A 10,757-nucleotide genomic window follows, 5' to 3' on the forward strand; every position below is an offset into this window, starting at 1 on the left:
CAGTCAGGATTTATTTTTCCCATCGGACCCAACAGTTTGCGTACGCAACGCGGCTCCCGTGCTGCACGGGGCGGCCTTATCGGGGTCTCTCATGCAAATGCGGCGATACGACAATGAATAATCCGCCCATCAGATATTAGACGGCGCCATTGTCGGCAATTAGACACGGCCGCGCGCTCTGACGGCCCGCCGCGCCCGAACTTGGGACTCAGACTCATCACCGCACAAGTATACTTTCTGTATCGCTCGTCACGCTGACGTTTAGCAGACGTGTGGCGTTCAAGTACCGCCGGCGAAATGACAAATGATGTGGCGATCGGGCAGTTCGACGGCCATTGTTTTCATTCATTTCAGCAGGGATTCTTCTTTCGTTTGAATTCCTTTGCATCCTGCCGTGTTTTTCAATTGGTTGAAACTAAAATGAAGCAAGCGCACCAAAGCGCTTGTTTTTGGGCGGCGGGCACACGCCACGGGCTCCCGGGCCCTCACCCTCGCCTGTCAAACTTGGTTTGGGCTGAAACAACCCCGCCCCTCTTGCTGCACACCACATCACACTCTTTCTCCTTGTTGTGCTGCACCAAAATCGGGATTCCATTCCACTTGTGCACACTTCTGTTGTGTATTTACGTCGTTTCGGGGCTCACGAGGATGATTAGCGCCACCGCAAAAGCTCACTTAACAGCTGAACTGCAAACGATGAAGTGTTCAATTGTGTGTACAATGACCAAACATGTCCCATTTGTGCTTTTTTTTGGTGTGTGTGTGTGTGTGTGTGTGTGTGTGCGTGTGTGTGCGTGCGGCATCCTTCCCACAAAAAAAGCTTCCGAAGGACAAACAATATAATTCAGTAGCAAATCATTTATTGTTGCACTATAGAAGATATGTTCATCATCATCATCATTATTATTATTATTATTATTATTATTATTATTATTATTCGGATGATCATTATAATAACAATTGTTGCCAACGTGACGCCGGCTTGTTTGGACACTAGCTGCATAATAAGTTTTGATCATGGACAAGTTGACATATTTAAATAAGACACGTCGGTGTTGCGTTCAGGGAACAAGCTGAAGGAATAATACACGTGACATATATAGACTGATGTAAGCAAAATATATACAAAAACACAAAAAGATGTGTACAAAAAGGTCTATGAATCTCTTTACATATAGAAAAATATATTTGCAAAAACAAAAACAAAAAAAAACAAAAAACCCAGAACAGAGCATTTTCTCGAACTTGGAAGCATTTCCGGGCTGATTGGATTTAGCATAGTTTCTTTTGCTTTTTGTTGTGAATATGAAATAATGTGCTGCTCGTTTTTTTGGGTGTGGTCGCCAGACCCCCTTCCGAGTCTTTCGCGGTCCTTGTTCTGTTTTAAAATCCAGAGCTGGGTGCTTCTCGAGCCTCCTCCGGACTGCATCCTTACACCTGTGTGAAGGGAAACAAGGCTCGGTTCTAATCGGATGTCGGGGAAGGAAGGGTGGGGGGTCTTAGTTTAGGGGTTCGGCCTTACCCGGCAGTAGGAGTTCAGAACCAGTTGGTGAAGTCGAGGAGCTCCTGCTCCTCCGGGCTGAGGGGGTCGTACGACACCTCGTCCGACGAGTAGGAGGACACGGGCGAGCCGGCCATGGAGTTCATGTCCGCCGCCGCGTAGGCCTGCGCCACGCCGGGCGACGAGCTCAGCACGCCCGCTTGGAAGGCGGCGCTGACGGCGTCGTGTTCGTCCAGCAGCTGCTGCAGGGCGCGGATGTACTCGACGGCCGAGCGGAGGGTCTCCACCTTGCTCATCTTCTTGTTGGCCGCCCCGTTGGGGACGTGCTCGCGGAGGGTGGCGAAGCCGTTGTTGACCAGCTTGACCCGGTTGCGCTCGCGCTCGTTGCGCCGGGCCACGGCGTGAGGCTGCTGCGGGGGCAGCGAGTAGCCGAACGCGGCGAAGTTCAGCCGGCGCTTGCAGCGGAGGAGCTCCGGGGAGGACGACCGGGGCCGCTTGGCGGAGACGGGCTTGCCGCTCGGGCTCAGCGGGACGCTCTGCGCGGTGAACAAGCAGGCGGGGGGAGCGAGCTCCATGGTGCGCGCCGACAATTTGAAATTCAACAAATAAAAAATAAAAAAAAGTTTCTAAAGTGACAGAAAGTTGAGGGAAACACCCCCCCCCCCCCCCAAAAAAAAAAAAAAGCAGAGAAGCAATTGATTGTTTTTCCCCCCTCCCGCAAAGTTTGGACGTTGTTGTGCTTGTCGCTCGTGGAACCAAAAAAAGAAAATTGGGGCGAAAAAGTTTTGGGGGGGAAATAACACTTGTACGCTATCAAAAATGTTGCCCGAAAATAAATTCAAATCAATGTTTAATTCAATGAAAGTTTTCTCTGTGCGTGTCGCGCTCGTGCCGGTCACGTGGTTTGACGCAAGCGTCTCCTCGGTGCGTGCGTCCCGTGTCGCGTCGCGTCGCGCCGCGTCGCGTCGCGTCGTGCATGGAGTGTGGCCAGCAGACAAGAGACGGCCGCTTTTCAACGGCCGGCCGCGTGGCCACACCTTGGCTCCGCCCACCTGACGCGTGCCACTTGGAGCACTAAACAAACACCGTGTGTGTGTGCGTGTGTCTGTGTGTGCGTGCGTGCGTGTGTGTGTGTGTTCTTTTTGTATGTCTGCGACGAAAAACAAGTGCAGTGAAAATCATACGCAGTGCATGATATAGCTAAATACATACATGCATACACGTCAGATATAGAAGCAAAATATTTCCATTCCCATTGCGTCGCCATCATTTCAAAGTGGCGTTTGTTTTTGCCACTTTTTGTTTTTGTCTCTTTTGTTCCACTTTCAACATTCAATGGGTTGATTGTAGAATTCAAAATAATGGGGGAAAAAAATGAAGATAAGATAAATATGAAGGGGGCTGGGCCTGGGGGGGGGGGGCGAGGTGGGGGGGGGGGGGCATGTACAAAAGATGCCAAGAAGCAAACATTCAACTATTTCAACTAGATGATGAAATAATTTCACGAGTTCAATACGTTCAGCGAATCAAATGCATGCATTGTGGTCGTTAAGGTTGACATTTTAACGATATTTCTGCTCTGTTTTGTGGTTTCATGAGATTTTACTATCGTAAATATAGTAGGATGAATACCCTGTGAGTTTATTTCCAATTTAAATGTAATTTTTCCGCTCATCTAAAATGTGTTCTATTCTAAAAGAGTATAAATATGCCCATTAGCGCATTTCTAAAACAACAAATTTACACTTTTTGAGTATGTTCTGTCACTTTTCAAAAAGACCCTGCAAAAAAAAAAAAAAAAAGGTGCCAGACACTGAACCCTGAGTTTCTCCCAGTGGGCCTGCTTTTTTTTTTTTACACAAAAACAGCCTGTTGATTTGTATACATATATGATATAATCACGTGATGTAAACATTAGAAATCACACAAATTTCTGTTGTATTTTGTTGCAAAAATTGAAAAAGAGAAGTTGCATCCTCTGTTGATGTTCCAGGCTGAAATTTTCCACTTTGATTGGAAGTGGTAGAGGTGGGTGGGGCTAAAAGGTGTGTGTGTGTGTTGGGGGGTATGGTGTTGGATGTGTGTGTGAGGGGGTGGGTCTTTGTGTGCGATTGTCTCCACTTGCTAGTGTTACAGTAGCGTCCAGCAGGCGCTGTGCTGTGTGTGTTTTTGTCGCTTTGGGAGAGTGCGACATAATAAGACTTGTCAGTCAGGGTGGAACAAAACACAGCAAAGTGGAGCCCCCGCCGGACCCCCCCCCCCCACACCCCCACATACAAACACACACACACACACCACACCCGGGCCCCCCTCCCTCATGCACCTCTGCACCCCCCTTCCTTTCCTATACTCCCTCCTTTATTCCTGTCCCTGTGTCCTGAAGAGGGATTGTAATAAATTGTGCAATTTTCTGCGTTGGTAGTGGCATTCAAAATCAAGCTTGCATTGAAGGAGACCCCCACTCTCTCACTCCACCAATACTGCCCTTTATTTGCCCCCCCCGCCCCTCTTCCCTCCCTTTAGTCCTGCCTCTGTTTGGCACAGCAAGGGAGTTTCGAAAAGGAGCGTGGGTTCTATTCAGGCCGGGCCCGCAGCCCCTCGCCACGGCCGGCCCCTGTGAAACCAATCCGCGCATTCGTCGCCGCTTCCAGAGTCCAATTAGCGCTTTGTGGGGACTTCCAGTGCGCTCGTGCACAGGCTGGCCCACGGGGGGGGGGGGGGGGGGGCTTGTCGTGCACCGCCATCAACGCCGTGACATCTGGGCGCCCTTCTCCACACGCTCCCTGGGACTGTTTAACGAACAAGAAATAGAATCACTAGTAGCTAGTGGCCTACGTGTTCACTGAAAACAAGAAAAATACAACGATATTGTCGGACGCCACTGTGACATTATGCACTGTACCTGAATGCAAAAATGTTATATTCAAAAGAAAAAAAACTAACCTTTTTTTTTAAACAGAATGCTATTTGTCAGGGCGAAATCCGCCAATCAGAAAATCCTGCTGATAGGAGGTATTGGATTTCAGCTACTGAAAAAATAGCACTGAAATAATGGTTCCATTAAAATGTATTGCACATAAAAGTTAGAGAAACATTTTTTTCCTAAATAACTGTTTTAAAACATTCAGTTCTTAAAGGTTAAATGTATTGAACTTAAAAGTTAAATCGTACTGGTGTACTTTGGCCGTGATTTTGGGGGTCGTACCACCAGAGGGAGCTCGTTCACCACCACTCATTGAGAATCACTCTTAGGGATTATTTGAAACAAAACAAAAAACATAAACAAAACAACAACAAAACACATTTATCCATCCATCCATTTTCTAACCAGTTGATCTCATTAAGGTTGAGCCTATCCCAGATGACTTTCGGGTGGAGTACACCCTGGACTGCTCACCACAAACAACCTGTGGACATTTTACATTTTTATGATTAGATTTGAATTGGATCATTTCTTCAGTGTAACTCACATACATGTTTTGGGAATGTAAAGGAAGTAGATTTGAACCTTGGACAATATAACTGCAGATATGTAACAGAACTAAATAGAAAGTGCATTTGCATGCACAGATTTTTTTGTGTTTAACTGCAGCTTCCTGTATGTTTTATAGATCATCAATAAACAACAACATATCTAATCAAAAAGTTCTGTCAAATTACAGAACTTTTCAAGCACAAATGTATACCAAAGTCCTACACAATGAAAACTCATTCATAAACATTTTTTTTTTTTGAATTCATGTCTTTTTACAGTCGTGACCTGCTCATCTCATCGTCTGAGCATGACAACTTGTAGCGAACACCGCCCTCCTGTGGACATAATTGGTAAAAGACAATTCGCGAATTAGTGCTTTCCGTCCTTCCTGAGATTCCGTACTGTGGCTGGTCACGTGATTTTGTTTACCAGCGACAACTGAGTTAGCGAACCACGAAGCAAAAGTAAGCTTGTTTCAAATTAAAAAAAAAAGACTTTCATTATTGCACGTTGGGAATCGGCTGTTGAATAATGCCATAGTTTTTTTTTTTAAGGTTGTGTTTTCATTGAAATCGAGCAGCAGCTGACGAGCGGGTTTCTAATTGGGCTCCAGAAGCACATTATGAGGTCGCTGAACTACGTGCAGCGAGTGAGTTTGGACTTCACCGGCACGCTCTTCCCTCACGCCATCTGCCTGGGAGATGCCGACAACGACACGGTAACTTGTCAAAACGTTGCTCCGCATGACTTTTAGCGTTGAGTGTCCGGCATCTTTTTCGTTGCCACTCCTTTCCTTTCCTTTCCTTTCCTTTCCTTTCCTTTCCTTTCCTTTCCTTCCTTTCCTTTCCTTTCCTTTCCTTTCCTTTCCTTTCCCCCTTCCTGTCTTCCCGCAGAACCGCTTTTTCATTCATGCATTCTTACATCCAACTGCCTTGGTTCCTTCCCTTCTTCTTTTCTCCTTCTTCTTTCCTCCAAGTCCACTTTTTTCCTGTCATCCTTTCCTACTTCTTTTCTTCGCTGCCTTCATTAACTCAGACCCACTTTTCTTCCTTCCTTCCTTGCTTGCTTGTTTTTTTTCTTTCCTTCGTGACCTTCCTATCTGCTTTTCCTTTTTTTCTCTTTCCTTCCAGCTTTCTGTACTTCTTTCCTTCCTTCTTCCATCCTTCCTTCTTTCCATCCTTTCATTCTCACTGCCTCCTTTTCTTCCTCCTTTCCGTCATCCTCCCTCCCTTCCTTCCTTTCTCCTTGCCTCCCCTCCTTCCTTCCTCTCTTCCTTGCTCCCTTCCCTCTCCCGCCCTTCCTTGCGCCTTCCCTTCCCTTCCCCTCGCCCGAATGCATTTCGCCGCTCATTTGCGCGCGCGTGCAGCTGAACGAGCTCGTGGTGGGCGACACGAGCGGCAAGCTGCACGTGTACAAGAACGACGACAGCAAGGCTTGGATCACCAGGAGCTGCGTGGGCACGGTCAGCAAAACCCGCTCCGTTCATTTCACGTTCGCCGCCGTAATAATTCCTCACCCGGCGTGCGTGGTCTTCCTCAGCTGACGTGCGTCGCCGTGGGAGACGTGCGCAACAAGGGCAAGGTACGTCCGAGACTCTCGCGCGCGCGCGCCGTCGCCGTTGGGTCCTCACGAAATGTTCGGGCGCAGAACTTTGTGGTGGCCGTGGGAGCGGAGGGCTGGTTCCACCTCTTCGACCTGAGCGCCGCCAAGGCCGACCCGTCGGGTCAGCACGAAGGTTTCGCCGCCGACGAGCAGAAGCCTTTCTTCACGCAGCACATCCCCGCCAACACCAAAGTCATCCTCATCAGCGATATCGGTACCGGCGGCTCCGTCTTGTTCCTCCGTCGCGTTCATTGAAGCCGTTTTCACCTCAACGTTTCCATTCCCGCGCGGCTTAGACGGCGACGGCCGCAGCGAGCTGGTGGTGGGCTACACCGACCGGGTGGTGCGAGCGTTCCGATGGGAAGAACCTTCGGACGCTTCCGACGCCGGATCGGGTCAGCTGCTTCTGCTCAAGAAATGGCTGCTGGAAGGACAGGTTCCACTTTTTTGGAAAATCTTTGGACTTTTAGTCAAGTTTCCCTGTGGAAAGATTGCCGACTTTGGGGAAATCCGCTCAGATGATCTTGATATCTAGCGGCCGAATTCAACAACGTCGGCGTGTTTCAGGTGGACAGTCTGTCGGTGAACCCGGGTCCCGAGGGCCTGCCGGAGCTCATGGTGTCGCAGCCCGGCTGCGGCTACGCCGTCCTGCTCTGCTCGTGGACGCAGCGGGACTCGCCGCCCCCCCGCGACGCCGGCGACGGGGAGGAGGACGCGCGGGCCGCGTCCGCCGGGTACGAAAACGCAAGCGAGATCTCGGGAAATGTGAACAACTCAAGTTAGTCGCTTTTGTCGCGTTGAAGCGACGGGCCCTCTCGAGATGTCGTTCTCCATCTGACCACCGGGCGGATCCACAACAAGAACGTTTCCACGCATCTCATCGGGAGCATCGGCAAAGGTGACACATTGAATTGATTCCTTCGTACGTCATATTTTTCAGCCCATTCCTTGTTTGAGAAGCGCCCAGTTATATGAACAATGAATGCGAGATTTAATTTGTGTGTACGCTCTACGTTGATGACGTGTCATTTCCAGGCTCGAAAGAGGAGTCTTCTAAATGCGGACTGTTTGCTCTCTGCACTTTGGACGGTAAGCGCATCAATATTTCACGACGAGCGGGATTATGCGACCTCCCCCGAGGCCGCCGGTGTGCGATTTAAAAAAAAAAAAAAAGTAAATAATAAATAAAAACGAGACCCCCGGGATGAAATAGAATGACACCCGGGAGAGCGCAGACCTCCACCCAGGCATTTGGATGAAATTATACAGCATTTGTTCTGAATGTTCCCTCATTTTCCGATGAGAAATGAAAAGAAAATGTCCCCCCAAAATGGAATCGTAATGTGTGCTTGTGTGCTGCAGGGACCCTGAAGTTGATGGACAGCTCGGAGCAGCTGCTGTGGTCGGTGCAGGTGGACCATCAGCTCTTCGCCCTGCAGAAGCTCGACGTCACGGTGGCAATTTTCGCCATTTTGTGTCTTGATGTTTTGTACTCAGAAAGGAAGAACTCCAAGGTTCCGTTTGTACGATTTCAGAGGGACGGGCGCGAGGAGGTGGTGGCGTGCGCCTGGGACGGCCAGACGTACATCATCGACCACAACCGGGCCGTGGTGCGCTTCCAGTTTGACGAGAACGTGAACGCCTTCTGCGCGGGTGAGAAATGGCCTCCGTCTTAGCTTTCTTCTTTCATTTTTCATTCTTGAAATCGAATTTTATTTACTCATTTTAATCTCCGAAAAGAAAGGATCCTTCAAACGAATTACTTAAAATAGATTTTTAAATCATTGTTTTCATAGATGAAAAATAGTATTTATTGAAGTAATGTTAACTCCCAAATGGAAACCATTTGATTGATTAGTGAAGATAAAATGGAATCAGTCTTTTTTTTCATTTTTTTTTTCAAACTTTTTGATTTCTATATATCTTATTTTATCTTTCATTTTATTAAAAAATTTCAAATTATTTTTTATGATTCTAATTTGCATCATTGTAGCAGTACGGAAAGTGGACGGCTGGATGGACGTTTGTGTCATTGCCTTAAAAACAAAATGAAAACATAACCCACCTCATTCGGCCAACAGGTGGCAGCAGAGAGGTTCACATTCTCCATCCATCTTGCACTGGATTATTTTTGTGCCACTTCAATATAAAGCCAATTCAATATGAACATATTCGAATGTAAAGCATCTCCTTTAATTTTTCATTACCTAATTAACTTCTGAAATATAATATCCAATGTTCATTCATTTTTTTTCAAGATTTATTACCATGAGCAAGCGATTTATTTGCTGTCTTAATATTTTTTTCCTCTGGTTTTGTGTGTGTGTGCGTGTGTGTGTGTGTGTGTGTGTGTGCGTGCGTGCCCAGGTCAGTACACGTGCAAGGAGGGCAAGAACAGCCCGTGTCTGGTCTACGTCAGCTTCAACCACAAGATCTACGTGTACTGGAAGGTGCAGCTGGAGCGCATGGAGTCCACCAACCTGCTGCGCGTGCTGGACGAGCGGCCCGACTTCAGGCGGCGGCTGACGGCGCTCGGAGTCGGTGAGGACGCGCTTACGCTCGCTTTCGTCGCCGGCCGAGGTCGGAGCTCACCGGTCGGGCGCGGTCAGCGGCGCGTCACCTCGGAAGGCTGCTCGTTAACGGAGAAAACGAGTCTCGGGAGACATGATTAAATTACAGTGGGTGGGAAAAGTCTGCACACGCCTCCCTGTTCAAATGCCAGATTTTTGTGATACAAAAAAGGAGACCAAGATAAATCATTTCAAAACTTTCCTGTACAACCCAATTTTATAAAAAAAATATTAAAAAAAAAAAAAAAAAAACAAGTTCACCGAAAATAAACAACTGAGATAATGTGGTTGCACAAGTGTGCACACCCACTAATAACTGGGGATGTGGCTTTGTTCAGAATGAACTGATCTGATTGGTATGACGCCATTTCAAGTGCCTCTGATGAACCCCAAATAAAGTTCAGATGTTCTAGTAGGCTTTTCCTGCCATTAAGTGTGTCACTAGGCACTGTTTTAGCCACGCCCCCAAAAATCCGGAAAACTGAAATGTAGAAAACACCTTTGCACCTTTTTTCCGCAGTTGCGTTCATACGTGTATAATATATTCAGAAACAAATCTGTGAATTTAAGAGTGTATTTCTCTTTTTTCCAAACATTTTTTTCCGATTGCTTTTCCCTTTTTCCCTTGAGTTTTTTTCCTTTTTGGGTAGCAACCAATCTTGAAAACAATGATTGGCAGTTTTCCCAAATTTTAACCAAATGAATTAGTGGTGGTTTTTTTTTTTTTTCTTTTCTCTTTCTCTGCTGCCTCAAGCGGACATCGGCATAAGTCGGAACTCCGGGAGGACCCTAAGAGGTCTTCGTTTGTGTCGCCCCTCCTCTCCGCAGGTGGCGAGGACCCGGCGGCCGTCAGATCTCTGCTGTCAGACGTCCTCTACAAGGATGCGCACTGATCTTCTTCTCCTTCTTCTTCGTCTTCTTCTAGTTTTGTGCATATGAATAAACACTTGGCAGTACGCCTCCTCCTCCTCCTCCTCCTCCTCTTTTTTAGTAAGCAGCCGCCAATCAAACGTGACAGGCCGGTGAAAGCGCTTCAGTCGCTCCGCGCCTCCTCCTCCGTCTTTCCCACGGGTCAATCTTCTTCTCCTCAAAGACATTTCGTAACCTCCGCCTGGATGACCGTCAGCCGTCATCCAAAAAAAACGACGCCGCTCGTCTCGCGTCGACCCGACCTTTGATGTCATGTCGCCGCGGCGCACTGGAAGCGCGTTCAACGCAACTGTGACATTTTTAGCGGCTTCGCCGTGCACGAGCGTGAATTAAAAGGGCGACGCCAGCAGACAGGAGAGTCGTACCCTCGTCGTCAATGAGGCCCGCCGATGCCGATAATACAGTTGCTATTTCAATAAACTTTTATTTTTAATATATTGTTGTGAATGTAGCACATCCGCCTCACAGTTCTGAGGACCGGGGTTAAATTTTTGAAAAAAAAAAAAAATCTAATTGGAAATATACATCAGATAGTCTATAACAAGTTTTTCAATATTTGACATTTATAAATATTAATTTTATGTACAAATGGAAAAAAAGAAATTATATTTCTTATTCATCTCATTCAATAAATTGTTGAATCATTGAAAATACTTAAATACAACTAAAACAATTTCAC

The 10,757-nt window shown here is 47.2% G+C and overlaps 2 protein-coding genes across 5 annotated transcripts; one reads left to right on the top strand and one right to left on the bottom strand.

The window, feature by feature from the left end:
- Nucleotides 1–1,348: 1,348 nt before the first annotated feature.
- Nucleotides 1,349–2,076, bottom strand: ascl1a (achaete-scute family bHLH transcription factor 1a). The gene is made up of 2 exons (XM_061668160.1): nt 1,523–2,076; nt 1,349–1,437 (listed from the first exon to the last, which is right to left on the bottom strand). The coding sequence occupies exon 1, from the start codon at nt 2,074–2,076 to the stop codon at nt 1,537–1,539; it is 540 nt and encodes a 179-aa protein (XP_061524144.1). The 3' UTR covers nt 1,349–1,437; nt 1,523–1,536.
- Nucleotides 2,077–5,372: 3,296 nt separating this feature from the next.
- Nucleotides 5,373–10,116, top strand: itfg2 (integrin alpha FG-GAP repeat containing 2). Of its 4 annotated transcripts, none has more exons than XM_061667750.1 (13): nt 5,373–5,440; nt 5,531–5,694; nt 6,343–6,438; nt 6,516–6,557; nt 6,624–6,792; nt 6,875–7,014; nt 7,146–7,312; nt 7,382–7,476; nt 7,614–7,667; nt 7,941–8,032; nt 8,114–8,231; nt 8,946–9,119; nt 9,903–10,116. In XM_061667750.1, the coding sequence occupies exons 2-13, from the start codon at nt 5,599–5,601 to the stop codon at nt 10,085–10,087; spliced, it is 1,428 nt and encodes a 475-aa protein (XP_061523734.1). In that variant the 5' UTR covers nt 5,373–5,440; nt 5,531–5,598; the 3' UTR covers nt 10,088–10,116. The 4 variants fall into 4 exon arrangements, with proteins under 4 accessions (XP_061523734.1, XP_061523736.1, XP_061523733.1 ...); XM_061667752.1 differs by having other exon boundaries at nt 9,977–10,116; XM_061667749.1 differs by having other exon boundaries at nt 7,941–8,231.
- Nucleotides 10,117–10,757: the final 641 nt, after the last annotated feature.

The sequence above is a fragment of the Phycodurus eques genome, chromosome 22 (assembly GCF_024500275.1).
Source record: "Phycodurus eques isolate BA_2022a chromosome 22, UOR_Pequ_1.1, whole genome shotgun sequence".
Taxonomy (NCBI): domain Eukaryota; kingdom Metazoa; phylum Chordata; class Actinopteri; order Syngnathiformes; family Syngnathidae; genus Phycodurus; species Phycodurus eques.

Coding starts and splice junctions, on each gene's coding strand:
- ascl1a (XM_061668160.1), bottom strand. CDS start 2,076: ATGGAGCTCGCTCCCCCCGCCTGCTTGTTCACCGCGCAGAGCGTCCCG.
- itfg2 (XM_061667749.1), top strand. CDS start 5,599: ATGAGGTCGCTGAACTACGTGCAGCGAGTGAGTTTGGACTTCACCGGC. Junction 6,793..6,874: donor CATCCTCATCAGCGATATCG/GTACCGGCGGCT, acceptor CGCGCGGCTTAG/ACGGCGACGGCCGCAGCGAG. Junction 9,120..9,902: donor GCTGACGGCGCTCGGAGTCG/GTGAGGACGCGC, acceptor TGCTGCCTCAAG/CGGACATCGGCATAAGTCGG.